This window comes from Oncorhynchus tshawytscha, linkage group LG02 (assembly GCF_018296145.1).
Source record: "Oncorhynchus tshawytscha isolate Ot180627B linkage group LG02, Otsh_v2.0, whole genome shotgun sequence".
NCBI lineage: Eukaryota > Metazoa > Chordata > Actinopteri > Salmoniformes > Salmonidae > Oncorhynchus > Oncorhynchus tshawytscha.
This window is the reverse complement of record NC_056430.1, coordinates 8,273,482-8,293,260: the sequence shown is the minus strand read 5'-3', so window position 1 is coordinate 8,293,260 and position 19,779 is coordinate 8,273,482. Positions and strand designations below refer to the sequence as shown.

Below are 19,779 nucleotides of genomic sequence, written 5' to 3'. Positions count from 1 at the left end.
TAGCCTTCAATACACAATAAATTATAAATACTGTATATTATAAACTGCGTGGTTTGAACCCTGAAAGCTGATTGGCTGACACCCGTGGTTTATCAGACCGTACACCACGGGTATGACAAAACATTTGTTTACGTTGGTAACCAGTTTATAATAGCAATAAGGCACCTCTGGGGTTTGCGGTATATGACCAATATACCACATCCCCTCGGGACTTATTGCTTAAATATACTATAATATATTATACTATATTAACTTTTACAATACAAAACTATATTATACTATACAAAACTATATTATACTATATTATACTAAACTATATATACTATATTATACAATACTAAACTATATTATACTATACAAAACTACTTATTGCTTAAGTAGACTGTGACATGCAGTCAATCCTATAGCAAATGGGGATTATATATGCATTATGAGCAATTTCATAGGTGAGTACTCTTATCCTCATGGTAGTAGGTTCCTCATACTGCTTTGACAGTATTGCAGTAGGCTATTTGGCTAAACTTCTAGAGTCATTGGTGAATAGGCAACTACAATCTTTTTTAACTGTTAACAATATTCTTTCTAGTAATCAATCTGGCTTCGGACCTAAACACAGTACTATTACGGCCACTGTACGTGTTGTAAATGATATTACTAATGCCCTAGATAATAGAAAGTAGTGTGCCACCTTGTTCATAGATTTATCTAAAGCTTTTGACACTGTAGACCATGCAATACTTTTGGGTAAGCTGTCGTCAATAGGACTGGGATCGGATGCCTGTCGTTGGTTTCATGACTATCTAAAGGATAGAAGTCAGGCTGTTAGAGTCGACGGCATCCAGTCAGAGCCATTGGAGTTGGTTAAAGGTGTCCCACAAGGTCCTACACTTGGTCCATTACTGTTCACTCTCTACATAAACAATATCGGTGATGAGATAAGAAAGTGTCAAATTCATTTATATGCTGATGACACTGTCATGTACTCTATCGCTTCAACGGCTGACCAAGCATAATCACTATTGGAGACAGATTTTAAGATATTACAAGGGTCTTTTATTCAGCTGAAACGTGTTCTTAAATGCAAAGAAAACACATTTTATGATTTTTAATAGGTTCAAAAAGTTGTTTGAAAATACACTTGCACTTACGAGCTTGGTTCTCGAATTAATCAGGTCTCTGCATATAAATACTTATGGATAGGGTTGGATGATAAACAGTCTTTTAAAATGCATATTGACCAACTTTATAAACGGCTAAAAATCAAGCTAAGCTTCCTCTATAGAAACAAGACATGTTTGTCCTCTACAAATAGAAGACAAATTGTGCAAGCTAATTTTATGTCTGTTATAGATTATGGGGATATTATTTACATGCATGCTACAGCATTAACACTTAAAATCGCTGGATGCTACTTATCATTGCGCACTTAGGTTTATTACGGGTGCTAGCTACAGAACTCACCACTGTGTTTTATATCATAATGTGGGTTGGACTTCGTTGTCCGTGAGACGAGTCCGTGTTTGTCTATGAAGCACTTCTGAATAAGCTACCTTCTTATTTAGTATCACTCATCAATATTAGAATTATAAATCCTAAAACCAGGTCTCAAGCATGGATTACACTTGAGGCCCATGTGATTTCCACAGAGTTGGGTATGGCTGCCTTTTCCTGTTACGCTCCTTGACTATGGAATAGCCTGCAGACTAAACTTACACTTGAGACTTTTGTCCCCCTGTTGCTCATTTTAAACATTTATTGGGTGATTTTTATTTTTGTATTGCTTGTAACTGTTTCTGGTAATGCAAGTTCTTGTGCTGTTAGTAGAATAACCTGTTAGTAGAATAACCTGTTAGGGGAATAACCTGTTGGTAGAATAACCTGTTAGGGGAATAACCTGTTAGTAGAATAACCTGTTAGTAGAATAACCTGTTAGGGGAATAACCTGTTAGTAGAATAACCTGTTGGTAGAATAACCTTTTAGGGGAATAACCTGTTAGTAGAATAACCTGTTAGGGGAATAACCTGTTAGTAGAATAACCTGTTAGGGGAATAACCTGTTAGGGGAATAACCTGTTAGTAGAATAACCTGTTAGTAGAATAACCTGTTAGGGGAATAACCTGTTAGGGGAATAACCTGTTAGTAGAACAACCTGTTAGGGGAATAACCTGTTAGGGGAATAACCTGTTAGTAGAATAACCTGTTAGGGGAATAACCTGTTAGTAGAATAACCTGTTAGGGGAATAACCTGTTGGTAGAATAACCTGTTAGTAGAATAACCTGTTGGTAGAATAACGTGTTAGGGGAATAACCTGTTAGGGGAATAACCTGTTAGTAGAATAACCTGTTAGGGGAATAACCTGTTAGGGGAATAACCTGTTAGGGGAATAACCTGTTGGTAGAATAACCTGTTAGTAGAATAACCTGTTGGTAGAATAACTTGTTAGGGGAATAACCTGTTAGGGGAATAACCTGTTAGTAGAATAACCTGTTAGTAGAATAACCTGTTAGGGGAATAACCTGTTAGGGGAATAACCTGTTAGTAGAATAACCTGTTAGGGGAATAACCTGTTAGGGGAATAACCTGTTAGTAGAATAACCTGTTAGTGGAATAACCTGTTAGGGGAATAACCTGTTGGTAGAATAACCTGTTAGGGGAATAACCTGTTGGTAGAATAACCTGTGTGTAAATGTAATCTGATGCTGTATTGTTTTGTGTTATCTGTGATGGTTTTGTTTGTCTTGTGTAGTTTCATGTATGTGTAACATGTATACCCAGGGCCCAGATGTAAAAGAGACCTTGGTCTCAGTCTGTGTTCCTTGTTGAAATAAAGATATAATAAATAATACTAAAAAATAATTGACTATAGGCTGTACAGTATATGCCTGCCAACCCCAACTAACTAACTGACTGTTTCTGTCTCATCTTTCCAAGGATGGGTTATTTCAATGTTCGTCTCCATTCCATTCTAATCAGAAGTCAGAAATCAGGATACAGAATGAGGTATATTGTTTGGGTCCCATTCCCTTAGTTGTTTGTGGGTGGGTAAGGAAGGCTTTTTTTCTGCCTTGTGTAGGTCTGCAGCCAGACACCTCATTTAGCTCATGTCAGCACTATTACAATCAGCCTCTCTCTGACACTGTTCAGACCATAGACCTGGGTGAATACACAACCACACTCTCTCTCTTCCCTACCGCCTCAGCGCCACCACCCCATGTTTTCTACCACTGATGAGTGTTACATACAAAAAATACAAAAACTCTCGTGAATTCGATGCAAGAAGCCATGGTTTAAAATAACATAATTAGGCGAGAATCAGTCGGAGAATAGCAGGGTTCGGAGCTTTAAGTATTTTCCAACCGACTTTGTCACCCTATTTAAAACACGTGCCTTCCAATCCCCGCTCTTCTCCGATTCGGGCATCAAATTCATTGATCAGGGAAGGGAAACTGTTTATATCGACATCCTCAGAGATTCCCTCTGCCTTTTTACCCCTAATTTGTTGGTTTTGGACATACATTTTCTTCCTGATTATTAAGCATGATGGTCTCTTAAATCGTGTTTCATCTTATCCTACTCAAACGGGGAGTTTATGATGACTGCATTGTTGTGTTTAGTGCTGTTCTAGAGACAGGAGAGGAGGGATGCAAGGCGCTGTAGTTGCCAGACCGACACGCCGCTCACTGTTTTCTCACCGGTCCGGGACAAGACAGTCTCCAGGTGGGATTTACTAGAGCGAATGGGAAGGAACGAAGCGTGTTGTATGGGCAGACAATTTACAGCATCTCCCCAAAAAATCAGCGTTGGTTGTATTATATTTGAATATGATTGAACCATATCATTGAACTGCTCCTGAACCATCTTAACTTCATTCAGTCCTTGCTGTGTTTTGGCCGGGAGTTGTTTTTGCAAGCCTGGAAGAGAGAAAGAGACCAATCGGTATTGAAATCTATTCATGCGCGTAAATTGGGACTCTTTTGGACATACTGTATGTTTGCGTTGTCACATGGACCGTTTTGAAGGGAAATTGAGCGCAAAATAGACGACTTCGTTGCGACGAATGTATTGGTAGCCTAGATGGTAGACGGTGTTATTTTGTTGGGGAGCTCAGTGACGCAACATTTCATGCTGCCTGGACGAGGAAGAACATAGAAACCCATGCGTAGCACGGCGCGAACTCAGACTCACAGTCAGTACCTTCCTTCCCAGTGTTAGTAACATCCCCCGGTCTAGGCTACTATACCCCTCCATTTCCCAATCCTTCACACTGATACCGTACCGCCTCGTCATGGATCTCAAAGCGGAGTCGGAAGAGATGGTGGACTCTTTCAAGCGACCTCCGGCGATTGAAGTTTTCGCCAGCAGGTCGACTCTCCATGGCATCTCGCACATGTTCACTTATGAACGGATCTGCATCAAGCGGTGCCTGTGGATCTTGTTCTTCTTGGGTTCTCTCGGGTTCCTGGTCCTGGTGTGTGTGGACCGGGTCCAGTTCTACTTACAGTACCCCCATGTCACTAAATTGGATGAGATAGCAACACCGTTGATGATCTTCCCCGCAGTCACCTTCTGCAACCTCAACACGTTTCGCTTCGGCCGGGTGACACGCAACGACCTGTACCATGCCGGGGAGCTCCTCTCGTTGCTCAATGGAAGGTGTGTGTTTGTGATGTCATAATGTTGTTTTTCTAGTGTGTGTGTTTGTGATGTCATAATGTTGTCTGTCTGTGTATGTTTGTGATGTCATAATGTTATTTGTCTAGTGTGTGTGTTTGTCTCGTGTGTATTCTATATGTCCATATGAGTCTACCTGAAATATCAGATATATCTAAGTGTGAAAAGATCCCAGTTGTCAACGGCATGAGTTTCTAATCTACTCCGTAAATATATTCCCCCAGTAACTTTTCATTATAAACTAGCAGACATATTAATCCACCTGAGTGTGTGCAGCTGTAGTCTACCATCTGCTCTTAATTATGGTCCATTTTATAATGTGACATATCATGGTTTAACATGAAAGCCTGGTGCATCATATTCATTGAATTCATATACTGTTGCGCATGCTAGACCTCAGGACACTCTGAATTGCATGAGAACACAAAAGGATACTAACAAGACAAAACAAACAATATCCCTTGAATAGAAGTTTGTGTTCAGTTATCTGAAAGTGAGTAGACTATAACACAGTGGAGCCACAACAATACCAGTTAACTGTTCAACTTATCCCGTTAGCTGTTCAACTTATCCCGTTAGCTGTTCAACTTATCCCGTTAGCTGTTCAACTTATCCCGTTAACTGTTCAACTTATCCCGTTAGCTGTTCAACTTATCCCTTTAGCTGTTCAACTTATCCCGTTAACTGTTCAACTTATCCCTTTAGCCGTTCAACTTATCCCGTTAGCTGTTCGACTTATCCCGTTAACTGTTCAACTTATCCCGTTAGCTGTTCAACTTATCCCGTTAGCTGTTCAACTTATCCCTTTAGCTGTTCAACTTATCCCGTTAGCTGTTCAACTTATCCCGTTAGCTGTTCAACTTATCCCGTTAGCTGTTCAACTTATCCCGTTAGCTGTTCAACTTATCCCGTTCAAACTGTTCAACTTATCCCGTTAGCTGTTCAACTTATCCCGTTAGCCGTTCAACTTATCCCGTTAGCCGTTCAACTTATCCCGTTCAACTTAGCCGTTCAACTTATCCCTTTAGCTGTTCAACTTATCCCGTTAGCCGTTCAACTTATCCTTTAGCGTTAGCCGTTCAACTTATCCCTTTAGCTGTTCAACTTACCGTTAGCCGCTCAACTTATCCCGTTAGCCGTTCAACTTATCCCGTTAGCCGTTCAACTTATCCCGTTAGCCGTTCAACTCATCCCGTTTAGCTGTTCAACTTATCCCTTTAGCTGTTCAGCTTATCCCGTTAGTTCAACTTATCCCTTTAGCTGTTCAACTTATCCCGTTAGCCGCTCAACTTATCCCTTTAGCTGCTATTCAACTTATCCCGTTATGCGCTGTTCAACTTATCCCGTTAGCCGTTCAACTTATCCCGTTCAGCTCCCTTTAGCCGTTCAACTTATCCCGTTAGCTGTTCAACTTATCCCTTGTCAACTTATCCCGTTAGCCGTTAGCTGTTCAACTTATCCCGTTAGCTGTTCAACTTATCCCGTTAGCCGTTCAACTTATCCCTTTAGCCGTTCAACTTATCCCGTTAGCTGTTCAACTTATCCCGTTAGCCGTTCAACTTATCCCGTTAGCTGTTCAACTTATCCCGTTAGCTGTTCAACTTATCCCGTTAGCCGTTCAACTTATCCCGTTAGCCGTTCAACTTATCCCGTTAGCCGTTCAACTTATCCCGTTAGCCGTTCAACTTATCCCGTTAGCTGTTCAACTTATCCCGTTAGCCGTTCAATTTAACATGTTGGCTGTTCTGTTAGCTGTTTAGCTTAACCAGTTAGCTGTTTAGCTGAACCAGTTAGCTGTTTAGCTTAACCAGTTAGTTGTTTAACTTAACCAGTTAGCTGTTCAACTAACTTAACCAGTTAGCGCTCAACTAGTTAGCCATTCAACTTAACATGTTGGCTGTTCTGTTAGCTGTTCAACATAACCAGTTAGCTGTTCAACTTCACCAGTTAGCGCTCAACCAATTAGCTGTTTAACATACCCAGATAGCTGTTTAACATAACATGTTTTTGGGCTCCCGAGTGGAGCAGCGGTCTAAGGCACTGCATCTAAGTGATAGAGGCATCACTACAGACCCTGGTTCGATTCCTGGCTGTTTTACAACCGGCTGTGATTGGGAGTCCCATAGGGCGGCGCATAATTGGCCCAGCGTTGTCCAGGTTAGGGTTTGGCCGGGGTAGGCTGTCATTGTAAATAATAATTTGTTCTTAGCTGACTTTCTAGTTAAATAAAATGTTAGCTGTTCTTTTAACTGTTCTGCTTAACCAGTTAGCTGTTCAACTCAACCAGTTAGCGCTTAACCAGTTAGCTGTTCAACTCAACCAGTTAGCGCTTAACCAGTTAGCTGTTCAACTCAACCAGTTAGCGCTTAACCAGTTAGCTGTTCAACTCAACCAGTTATAGCGCTTAACCAGTTAGCTGTTCAACTCAACCAGTTATAGCGCTTAACCAGTTAGCTGTTCAACTCAACCAGTTAGCGCTTAACCAATTAGCTGTTCAACTCAACCAGTTATAGCGCTTAACCAGTTAGCTGTTCAACTCAACCAGTTAGCGCTTAACCAGTTAGCTGTTCAACTCAACCAGTTATAGCGCTTAACCAGTTAGCTGTTCAACTCAACCAGTTATAGCGCTTAACCAGTTAGCTGTTCAACTCAACCAGTTATAGCGCTTAACCAGTTAGCTGTTCAACTCAACCAGTTAGCGCTTAACCAATTAGCTGTTCAACTCAACCAGTTATAGCGCTTAACCAATTAGCTGTTCAACTCAACCAGTTATAGCACTTAACCAGTTAGCTGTTCAACTCAACCAGTTAGCACTTAACCAATTAGCTGTTCAACTCAACCAGTTAGCGCTTAACCAGTTAGCTGTTCAACTCAACCAGTTAGCGCTTAACCAGTTAGCTGTTCAACTCAACCAGTTAGCGCTTAACCAGTTAGCTGTTCAACTCAACCAGTTATAGCGCTTAACCAGTTAGCTGTTCAACTCAACCAGTTTAGCGCTTAACCAGTTAGCTGTTCAACTCAACCAGTTTAGCGCTTAACCAATTAGCTGTTCAACTCAACCAGTTATAGCGCTTAACCAGTTCAGTTAGCTGTTCAACTCAACCAGTTAGCGCTTAACCAGTTAGCTGCAGTTATAGCGCTTAACCAGTTAGCTGTTTCAACCAGTTATAGCGCTTAACCAGTTAGCTGTTCAACTCAACCAGTTTAGCGCTTAACCAGTTAGCTGTTCAACTCAACCAGTTAGTTAACCAGTTAGCTGTTCAACTCAACCAGTTTAGCGCTTAACCAGTTAGCTGTTCAACTCAACCAGTTATAGCTGTTCAACTCAACCAGCTTAACCAGTTAGCTGTTCAACTCAACCAGTTATAGCGCTTAACCAGTTAGCTGTTCAACTCAACCAGTTATAGCGCTTAACCAGTTAGCTGTTCAACTCAACCAGTTATAGCGCTTAACCAGTTAGCTGTTCAATGTTTAACTTAACCTACCTGGCAGTATCCTGCTTCTGTACACAAACAACATGGTGAACTCATACAAGACCTTTTAAAGCATGATGCTCTTTCACACTTACTGTAGACGTGTTTGGTTACAGTAACTCTCTACGATATAATCAATAAGAAGGAAGCCTAGCGGTTAAGAGTGTGTGAAAAATCTGTCAATTTGCCCTCATTGCAGCTGTTTTTTTATTTTTCATTTCACCTTTATTTAACCAGGTAGGCTAGTTGAGAACACCTTTATTTAACCAGGTAGGCTAGTTGAGAACACCTTTATTTAACCAGGTAGGCTAGTTGAGAACACCTTTATTTAACCAGGTAGGCTAGTTGAGAACACCTTTATTTAACCAGGTAGGCTAGTTGAGAACACCTTTATTTAACCAGGTAGGCTAGTTGAGAACACCTTTATTTAACCAGGTAGGCTAGTTGAGAACACCTTTATTTAACCAGGTAGGCTAGTTGAGAACACCTTTATTTAACCAGGTAGGCTAGTTGAGAACACCTTTATTTAACCAGGTAGGCTAGTTGAGAACACCTTTATTTAACCAGGTAGGCTAGTTGAGAACACCTTTATTTAACCAGGTAGGCTAGTTGAGAACACCTTTATTTAACCAGGTAGGCTAGTTGAGAACACCTTTATTTAACCAGGTAGGCTAGTTGAGAACACCTTTATTTAACCAGGTAGGCTAGTTGAGAACACCTTTATTTATCCAGGTAGGCTAGTTGAGAACACCTTTATTTAACCAGGTAGGCTAGTTGAGAACACCTTTATTTATCCAGGTAGGCTAGTTGAGAACACCTTTATTTAACCAGGTAGGCTAGTTGAGAACACCTTTATTTAACCAGGTAGGCTAGTTGAGAACACCTTTATTTATCCAGGTAGGCTAGTTGAGAACACCTTTATTTATCCAGGTAGGCTAGTTGAGAACACCTTTATTTAACCAGGTAGGCTAGTTGAGAACACCTTTATTTAACCAGGTAGGCTACTTGAGAACACCTTTATTTAACCAGGTAGGCTAGTTGAGAACACCTTTATTTAACCAGGTAGGCTAGTTGAGAACACCTTTATTTAGCAGGTAGGCTAGTTGAGAACAAGTTCTCATTTGCAACTGCGACCTGGCCAAGATAAAGCATAGCAGTGTGAACAGACAACACAGAGTTACACATGGAGTAAACAATTAACAAGTCAATAACACAGTAGAAAACAAAGGGGGAGTCTATATACAATGTGTGCAAAAGGCATGAGGAGGTAGGCGAATAATTACAATTTTGCAGTTTAACACTGGAGTGATAAATGATCAGATGGTCATGTACAGGTAGAGATATTGGTGTGCAAAAGAGCAGAAAAGTAAATAAATAAAAACAGTATGGGGATGAGGTAGGTGAAAATGGGTGGGCTATTTACCAATAGACTATGTACAGCTGCAGCGATCGGTTAGCTGCTCAGGTAGCTGATGTTTGAAGTTGGTGAGGGAGATAAAAGTCTCCAACTTCAGCGATTTTTGCAATTCGTTCCAGTTACAGGCAGCAGAGTACTGGAACGAAAGGCGGCCAAATGAGGTGTTGGCTTTAGGGATGATCAGTGAGATACACCTGCTGGAGCGCGTGCTACGGATGGGTGTTGCCATCGTGACCAGTGAACTGAGATAAGGCGGAGCTTTACCTAGCATGGACTTGTAGATGACCTGGAGCCAGTGGGTCTGGCGACGAATATGTAGCGAGAGCCAGCCGACTAGAGCATACAAGTCGCAGTGGTGGGTGGTATAAGGTGCTTTAGTGACAAAACGGATGGCACTGTGATAGACTGCATCCAGTTTGCTGAGTAGGATGTTGGAAGCCATTTTGTAGATGACATCGCCGAAGTCGAGGATCGGTAGGATAGTCAGTTTTACTAGGGTAAGCTTGGCGGCGTGAGTGAAGGAGGCTTTGTTGCGGAATAGAAAGCCGACTCTTGATTTGATTTTCGATTGGAGATGTTTGATATGAGTCTGGAAAGAGAGTTTGCAGTCTAGCCAGACACCTAGGTACTTATAGATGTCCACATATTCCAGGTCGGAACCATCCAGGGTGGTGATGCTAGTCGGGCATGCGGGTGCAGGCAGCGATCGGTTGAAAAGCATGCATTTGGTTTTACTAGCGTTTAAGAGCAGTTGGAGGCCACGGAAGGAGTGTTGTATGGCATTGAAGCTTGTTTGGAGGTTAGATAGCACAGTGTCCAATGACGGGCCGAAAGTATATAGAATGGTGTCGTCTGCGTAGAGGTGGATCAGGGAATCGCCCGCAGCAAGAGCAACATCATTGATATATACAGAGAAAAGAGTCGGCTGTAAGTCGCTCTGGATAAGTGCATCTGCTAAATTGCTAAACTGAAAATGTAAGTAAGGGCCTCCCGAGTGGCGCATTTACTAGCTGTGCCACTAGATATCTTGGTTCGAGTCCAGGCTCTGTCGCAGCCGGCCGGCTGTGAGTTTCGGGTCATTGTCATGCTGGAAGACCCAGCCACGACCCATCTTCAATGCTCTTACTGAGGGAAGGAGGTTGTTGGCCAAGATCTCGCGATACATGGCCCCATCCATCCTCCCCTCAATACGGTGCAGTCGTCCTGTCCCTTTGCAGAAAAGCATCCCCAAAGAATGATGTTTCCACCTCCATGCTTCACGGTTGGGATGGTGTTCTTGGGGTTGTACTCATCCTTCTTCTTCCTCCAAACACGGCGAGTGGAGTTTAGACCAAAAAGCTCTATTTTTGTCTCATCAGACCACATGACCTTCTCCCATTCCTCATCTGGATCATCCAGATGGTCATTGGCAAACTTCAGACGGGCCTGGACATGCGCTGGCTTGAGCAGGGGGACCTTGCGTGCGCTGCAGGATTTTAATCCATGACTGCGTAGTGTGTTACTAATGGATTTCTTTGAGACTGTGGTCCCAGCTCTCTTCAGGTCATTGACCAGGTCCTGCCGTGTAGTTCTATGCTGATCCCTCACCTTCCTCATGATCATTGATGCCCCACGAGGTGAGATCTTGCATGGAGCACCAGACCGAGGGTGATTGACCGTCATCTTGAACCTCTTCCATTTTCTAATAATTGCGCCAACAGTTGTTGCCTTCTCACCAAGCTGCTTGCCTATTGTCCTGTAGCCCATCCCAGCCTTGTGCAGGTCTACCATTTTAGCCCTGATGTCCTTACACAGCTCTCTGGTCTTGGCCATTGTGGAGAGGTTGGAGTCTGTTTGATTGAGTGTGTGGACAGGTGTCTTTTATACAGGTAACGAGTTCAAACAGGTGCAGTTAATACAGGTAATGAGTGGAGAACAGGAGGGCTTCTTAAAGAAAAACGAACAGGTCTGTGAGAGCCAGAATTCTTACGGGTTGGTAGGTGATCAAAATACAAATATGTCATGCAATAAAATGCAAATTAATTACTTAAAAATCATACAATGTGATTTTCTGGATTTGGGTTTTAGATTCCGTCTCTCACAGTTGAAGTGTACCTATGATAAAAATTACAGACCTCTACATGCTTTAAGTAGGAAAATCTGCAAAATCGGCAGTGTATCAAATACTTGTTCTTAGAATTTAAGCTGGTATTTACTTTATTATTATTTACCTTTATTTAACTAGTCAAGTCAGTTAAGAACAAATTATTTTTGTCAATGACGGCCTAGGAACAGTGGGTTAACGGCCTTGTTCAGGGGCAGAACGACAGATTTTTAACCTTGTCATCTCCGGGGATTCGATTTTGCAACCTTTTGGTTACTGACCCAACACTCTAACCACTAGGCTACCTGTCTCCCCCACTACCTGCCACCCCAACTACCTGCCTGCCCCCCACTACCTGCCACCCCCACTACCTGCCTCCCCCACTACCTGTCTGCCTCCCCCCCCACTACCTGTCTCCCCCCACCCCAACTACCTGCCTCCCCCACTACCTTCCACCCCCACTACCTGCCTCCCCCACTACCTGCCACCCCAACTACCTGCCTCCCCCACTACCTGCCACCCCCACTACCTGCCTCCCCCACTACCTGCCACCCCCACTACCTGCCACCCCCACTACCTGCCTACCTGCCCCCCACTACCTGCCCCCCACCCCCACTACCTTCCACCCCCACTACCTTCCACTCCCACTACCTTCCACCCCCACTACCTGCCTCCCCCACTACCTTCTACCCCCACTACCTTCCACCCCCACTACCTTCCACCTGCCCCCCCACTACCTTCCACCCCCACTACCTTCCACCTTCCTCCCACTACCTGCCACCCCCACTACCTGCCTCCCCCACTACCTGCCACCCCCACTACCTGCCTCCCCACTACCTGCCACCCCACTACCTTCCTCCACCCCCACCTATCTGCCTCCCCACTACCTGCCACCCCCACTACCTGCCTCCCCACTACCTTCCACCCCCACTCCCCCACTACCTTCCACCCCCACTACCTTCCACCCCCACTACCTTCCCCCACTACCTTCCACCCCCACTACCTTCCACCCCACTACCTTCCACCCCCACTACCTTCCACCCCCACTACCTTCCCCCCTACCTTCCCCCCACTACCTCCCCCACTACCTTCCACCCCACTACCTTCCACCCCCCACTACCTTCCCCCCCACTACCTTCCACCCCCACTCCACCCCCACTACCTGCCTCCCCCACTACCTTCCACCCCCACTACCTTCCACCTTCCCCCCACTACCTTCCACCCCCCACTACCTCCACCCCCACTACCTTCCACCTCCACTACCTGCCTCCCCCACTTGCCTGCCACCCCCACCTTCCCCCCCACTACCTGCCTGCCCCCCCACTACCTTCCACCCCCACTACCTTCCACCTCCACTACCTTCCACCCCCACTACCTTTCCACCTCCACTACCTGCCACCCCACTACCTTCCACCCCCACTACCTTCCACCCCCACCTTCCTGCCACCCCCACTACCTTCCACCCCACTACCTTCCACCCCCACTACCCACCCCCACTACCTTCCACCCCACTACCTTCCACCCCACTACCTTCCACCCCCACTACCTGCCTCCCCCACTACCTTCCACCCCCACTACCTTCCACCTACCTTCCACCCCCACTACCTTCCACCTCCACCCCCACTACCTTCCACCCCCACTACCTTCCACCCCCACTACCTTCCACCCCCACAACGCACTTTATATTTTACACCTTTGACATCTTCTATCTCCATCTTTCTATCTCTTCTTTCCTTTCCCTTGATAAACAATAGACGATGGCAGTCAAGATAAAAAAAAAAGCTGATTTACTTTCACAGAGACTCGTCTTTACTGATCGCCATCGCTGGCTGTATTCAGGGTATATCGGTAATGTTACACTATAGGAGTTAGTAGGACACACTACCATCTTTGAAGACATTCAGGTTTAACATTACGTATTGATTGAAGCATTTGGATGTACCTCAAGTGTCTATGTTGTTAGTTGTTACTTTCGAGAAATAATATAAAACATTTTTTTATTAGAATCCAATGGCGACAGCTAGTCTTCCTGGGGTCCGACGCATAAGAGATAAAATACCTTACAGACAAAATACTAACAATACACAGTTCGAGAACTGGATGAGATGCTATGGGATGTACTGAACAAGAGGTTTTGGACTTGACTTTCAATCAGTTGTTTGTCGTCAGATTGTGCGGACTGGGCTTTCTGCCTATATATCCACTCTCTCTCTCTACACACAATGCATATTCGCACACACACACACGCACGCACGCACATGCACACACACACACACACATGCACACACACACACACACACACACACACATATACACACACACACACACACACACAATGCCGTTATTAAAAAACTACCAAAGGCCTTTGCTGCACATTACTTCATGTGTAGTTTCAGCGTATCGATCCACACAGCTCTTTTGCCTAAGGCCCTGTAAGAACACTACATCTCTCTCTATTTCTCTCTCTGACCTCGATGTTCACATTTACCACCAACCTTGGGGACATTTTTTGAATGTATTGTATTTAATCACTCGAAGGTATTTGCAGGAATATTCTCAGCTGACACAATCCTTCCAGCGAGGCCTAAGGAAGGACGGACACCTCTAGGATTCTGAAAACTCTTCTCCTGCAATAGTACGATAAACTGGGATGGCAAGGAGGCTGTAGTCTAACTCCATTAGGCCAGCACGACGTTACCTGGTCCATCGGCATTACAGGGCCGACCCCCGGTCTCGGCAGTCAGACCATTACGTGCTCATCAACAGGTGTTGTTATTGCACAAATATGAAAACCAAGTCATGAAATATGAAGTTAAACAGGTAAAGCAGAGCAACAGTGGTGTCCTCTAAATTAGCTCGAGGCCTCTAAATTAGCTTGGGGCCTCTAAATTAGCTCGGGGCCTCTAAATTAGCTCGAGGCAGAGCAAGAAGGGAGACAATCAGACATAGAGGAGGAGAGAGAGAGACTCAGAGACATGGATAGAGAGTGAGAGAGAGAGGAGCAGAATCAGAAAGCAATTAACCAGTGTCTGGTAAGCTGTGTAGATAAACCAGTCTTTATCCCGGTGTAATTAGTGGCGTTGGTGAAACCACAGTGACTGTGTCCCAAATGGCAACCTGTTCCCTATTAAGTACACTACTTTAGACCAGAGCCCTATATAGTACACTACTTAAGACCAGAGCCCTATATAGTACACTACTTTAGACAAGGGCCCTATATAGTACACTACTTTAGACAAGGGCCCTATATAGTACACTACTTTAGACCAGAGCCCTATATAGTACACTACTTTAGACCAGAGCCCTATATAGTACACTACTTTAGACAAGGGCCCTATATAGTACACTACTTTAGACCAGGACCCTATTCCCTATATAGTTCACTACTTTAGACCAGGGCCCTATTCCCTATATAGTACACTACTTTAGACCAAGACCCTATTCCCTATATAGTACACTGCTTTAGACCAGGGCCCTATTCTCTATATAGTGCACTACTTTAGACCAGAGCCCTATTCCCTATATAGTACACTACTTTAGACCAGAGCCCTATTCCCTATATAGTACACTGCTTTAGACCAGGGCCCTATTCTCTATATAGTACACTACTTTAGACCAGAGCCCTATTCCCTATATAGTACACTACTTTAGACCAGAGCCCTATTCCCTATATAGTTCACTACTTTAGACCAGAGCCCTATTCCCTATATAGTACACTACTTTAGACCAAGAGCCCTATTCCCTATATAGTACACTGCTTTAGACCAGGGCCCTATTCCTATATAGTTCACTACTTTAGACCAGGGCCCTATTCCCTATATAGTTCACTACTTTAGACCAAGACCCTATTCCCTATATAGTACACTGCTTTAGACCAGGGCCCTATTCTCTATATAGTGCACTACTTTAGACCAGAGCCCTATTCCCTATATAGTACACTACTTTAGACCAGAGCCCTATTCCCTATATAGTACACTACTTTAGACCAGAGCCCTATTCCCTATATAGTACACTGCTTTAGACCAGAGCCCTATTCCCTATATAGTACACTGCTTTAGACCAGGGCCCTATTCCCTATATAGTTCACTACTTTAGACCAGGGCCCTATTCCCTATATAGTACACTACTTTAGACCAAGACCCTATTCCCTATATAGTACACTGCTTTAGACCAGGGCCCTATTCTCTATATAGTACACTACTTTAGACCAGGGCCCTATTCCCTATATAGTTCACTACTTTAGACCAGGGCCCTATTCCCTATATAGTACACTACTTTAGACCAAGACCCTATTCCCTATATAGTACACTGCTTTAGACCAGGGCCCTATTCTCTATATAGTGCACTACTTTAGACCAGAGCCCTATTCCCTATATAGTACACTACTTTAGACCAGAGCCCTATTCCCTATATAGTACACTACTTTAGACCAGAGCCCTATTCCCTATATAGTACACTACTTTAGACCAGAGCCCTATTCCCTATATAGTACACTACTTTAGACCAGAGCCCTATTCCCTATATAGTACACTACTTTAGACCAGAGCCCTATTCCCTATTAGTACACTGCTTTAGACCAGAGCCCTATTCCCTATTAGTACACTCTTTAGACCAGGCCCTATTCTCTATATAGTACACCTTAGACCAGAGCCCTAAATAGTACACTGCTTTAGACCAGAGCCCTATTCCTATATAGTACACTACAGACCAGAGCCCTATTCCCTATATGTACACCTTTAGACCAATGCCCTATTCCCTTATAGTACACTACTTTAGACCAGAGCCCTATTCCTTTATAAGTACACTGCTTTGGACCAGAGCCCCCCTATACTGTACACTGCTTTACTGACCAGAGCCCCCCTGGACTGTACACTGCTTTAGACCAGAGCCCTATTCCCTATATAGTACACTGCTTTAGACCTGGGCCCAGGGCATTTGGGATGCAAGTTCCAGTTGTATAATTAGTCGTCTGTACAGGATACACAGGGTGTACACCTTCCACCCAAATGCTGACTTGCAGGTTCCTTCTGGACAATGACAATAAGAAATAATACAATGCACCTAAAATGCACTGTGTTGTCGTGCTGATTAACAGATCCCCCCCTGACTGCTTCCTTACTGAGAGAGACCCCCTCAACTGTTTTCTCCTGTAATGGAGAGAGACCCCCTGGACTGTTTTCTCCTGAATGAGAGAGACCCCCTGGACTGTTTTCTCCTGTAATGGAGAGAGACCCCCTGGACTGTTTTCTCCTGTACTGAGAGAGACCCCCTGGACTGTTTTCTCCTGAATGGACTGAGACCCCCTGGACTGTTTTCTCCTGTACTGAGAGAGACCCCCTGGACTGTTTTCTCCTGTACTGAGAGAGAGACCCCCCTGGACTGTTTTCTCCTGTACTGAGAGAGACCCCTGGACTGTTTTCTCCTGAATGGAGAGAGACCCTCCTGGACTGTTTTCTCCTGTACTGAGAGAGACCTCCTGGACTGTTTTCTCCTGAATGGAGAGAGTTTTGATCTTGGATGCTGTAGACACATAATGTTCCTCTGTTACTTGTGAGGGCATTGGGTGTGTGTGTGTGTGTGTGTGTGTGTGTGTGTTGTGTGTGTGTGTGTGTGTGTGTGTGTGTGTGTGTGTGTGTGTGTGCGCGTTTGAGAGAGAGGGAGTTTGTCAAATAAAATCGAAGTTTGTTGGTCACATACATAGTTTAGCAGATGTTATAGCGGGTGCAGCTAAGTGCTTATGTTACGTTACGAGCTCCCGACAGTGCAGAGGAAATGTCAAACAAGTACACAATTAATCATGGAAAAACAGGAAATCAAAAATGTCAGAATTAATTCAATTAACAACCCAAATAACACTTAATCCAAATGCAATCTGTGTTTATACGCCAACAATATATACTGACAATGATATGTACAGCAGTCGAGCTAGAGTTGCAGTCGGAAGTTTACATACACCTTAGCCAAATACATTTATACTCAGTTTTTCACAATTCCTGACATTTAATCCTAGTAAAATTTCCTGATTTAGGTCAGTTAGGATCACCACTTTATTTTAAGAATGTGAAATGTCAGAATAATAGTAGAGAGAATGATTTATTTCAGCTTGTATTTCTTTCATCACATTCTCAGTTGGTCAAAAGTTTAAATTGTTTAAAACTTGGGTCAAATGTTTCGGGTAGCCTTCCACAAGCTTCTCACAATAAGTTGGGTGAATTTTGGCCCATTCCTCCTGACAGAGCTGGTGTAACTGAGTCAGGTTTGTAGGCCTCCTTGCTCGCACTCACTTTTTCAGTTCTGCCCACACATTTTCTATAGGATTGAGGTCAGAGCCACTCCAATGCCTTGACTTTGTTGTACTTAAGCCATTTTGCCACAACTGTGGAAGTATGCTTAGGGTCAATGTCCATTTGCAACCAAGTGTTAACTTCCTGACTGATGTCTTGAGATGTTGCTTCAATATATCCACATAATTTCCCTCCCTCGTGATGCCATCTATTTTTTGAGGTGCACCAGCCCCTCCTGCAGCAAAGCACCCCCACAACATGATACTGCCACCCCTGTGCATCACTGTTGGGATGGTATTCTTCGGCTTGCAAGCCTCCCCCTTTTTGCGCCAAACATAATGATGTTCATCATGGCCAAACAGTTCTATTTTTGTTTCATCAGACCAGAGGACATTTCTCCAAAAAGTTTGTCCCCATGTGCAGTTGCAAACCGTAGTCTGGCTTTTTTATGGCGGTTTTGGAGCAGTGGCTTCTTCCTTGCTGAGCGTCCTTTCAGGTTACGTCGATATAGGGCTCGTTTTACTGTGGATACTTTTGTACCTGTTTCCTCCAGCATCTTCAAGGTCCTTTGCTATTGTTCTGGGATTGATTTGCACTTTTTTTGTGGTATTTAAAGGGCGACAGCACTTCTTGATTTGGCCTCATTTAAGTTTTGGTTCATTAAAAAAGGGTATGGCTGAATTCAAATGTCAGTTGGTTTGGGGCTGTGTGTTGATGTAGGTGTCTCCTGTGTGTGTTCACAGGTGGGAAGAGTGTGGCAAATTATTTAGCCAATTATCTTCAGCTATTGTGCAAATGTGGCAAAGTTGGTTTAACTTTGGGTAGCCCATCTCCGGGGCTACCTACTTAGGGACCGTCAATAAATGACACATGTAAATGAGACAATATTTTCATATTGCACACCTTTTAGTTTCCCCATTCAATATCAGTATTTGAATTTCTACAATTTATAGTTGGTTTGAGGTTAAGTCATTGAAATTTGAGCCATTGGAATTTTAACATATTGTCTCCTGTACAATGTGTAATTTACAGATGGTCCCTAACTAGCCCCATAGGGATAAACAAAGTCAACCCAATTTACCACAGGCATTACGATTGGGTCGCGTGCAGCTTCACTTCGAATTGATAATTACTTGTGTGCTGCCAGATGTGGGCGGGATTGACACAAACGTTAATTGACTTTGTCAAAAGTACGTTCATCTCTAGGAGACAGAACGCGTCTCCTTCCTGAGCGGTATCACTGCTGCATGGTCACATGGTGTTTATACTTGCGTACTATTGTTTGTACAGATGAACGTGGTACCTTCAGGCGTTTGCAAATTGCTCCCAAGGATGAACCAGACTTGTGGAGGTCTACAATTTGTTTACGAGGTCTTGGCTGATTTCTTTTGATTTTCCCATGTTGTCAAGCAAAGAGGCACTGAGTTTGGAGGTAGACCTTGAAATACATCCACAGGTACACCTCCAATTGACTCAGATTATGTCAATAAACCTATCAGAAGCTTCTAAAGCCATGACATCATTTTCTGGAATTTTCCAAGCTGTTTAAAGGCACAGTCAACTAAGTGTATATAAACTTCTGACCCACTGGAATTGTGATACAGTGAATTATAAGTGAAATAATCTGTCTGTAAACAATTGTTGGAAAAATGACTTGTGTCATGCACTATAGTTTGTTCACAAGACATTTGATTCAGTGAATTATCTTCTTATGGGCAGGTTGGATGCTAGCCAACATCCGGTGAAATTGCAGAGTGCCAAATTCAAAATACAGAAATAGTCTAATTAAACATTCATAAAAATATAAGTGTTATACATCGGTTTAAAGATGAACTTCTTGTTAATCCAG

The 19,779-nt window shown here is 43.6% G+C and overlaps 1 protein-coding gene across 1 annotated transcript in view; it reads left to right on the top strand.

Moving 5' to 3' along the window:
- The first annotated feature begins 3,644 nt into the window (after window positions 1–3,644).
- LOC112263252 (acid-sensing ion channel 1) overlaps window positions 3,645–19,779 on the top strand; it is a 426,839-nt gene continuing 410,704 nt past the window's right edge. The window contains exon 1 of the mRNA XM_042329911.1: window positions 3,645–4,655. Coding sequence (XP_042185845.1) covers window positions 4,288–4,655 — 368 coding nt within the window. The 5' untranslated portion in view covers window positions 3,645–4,287. The remainder of the gene's footprint in view (window positions 4,656–19,779) is intronic.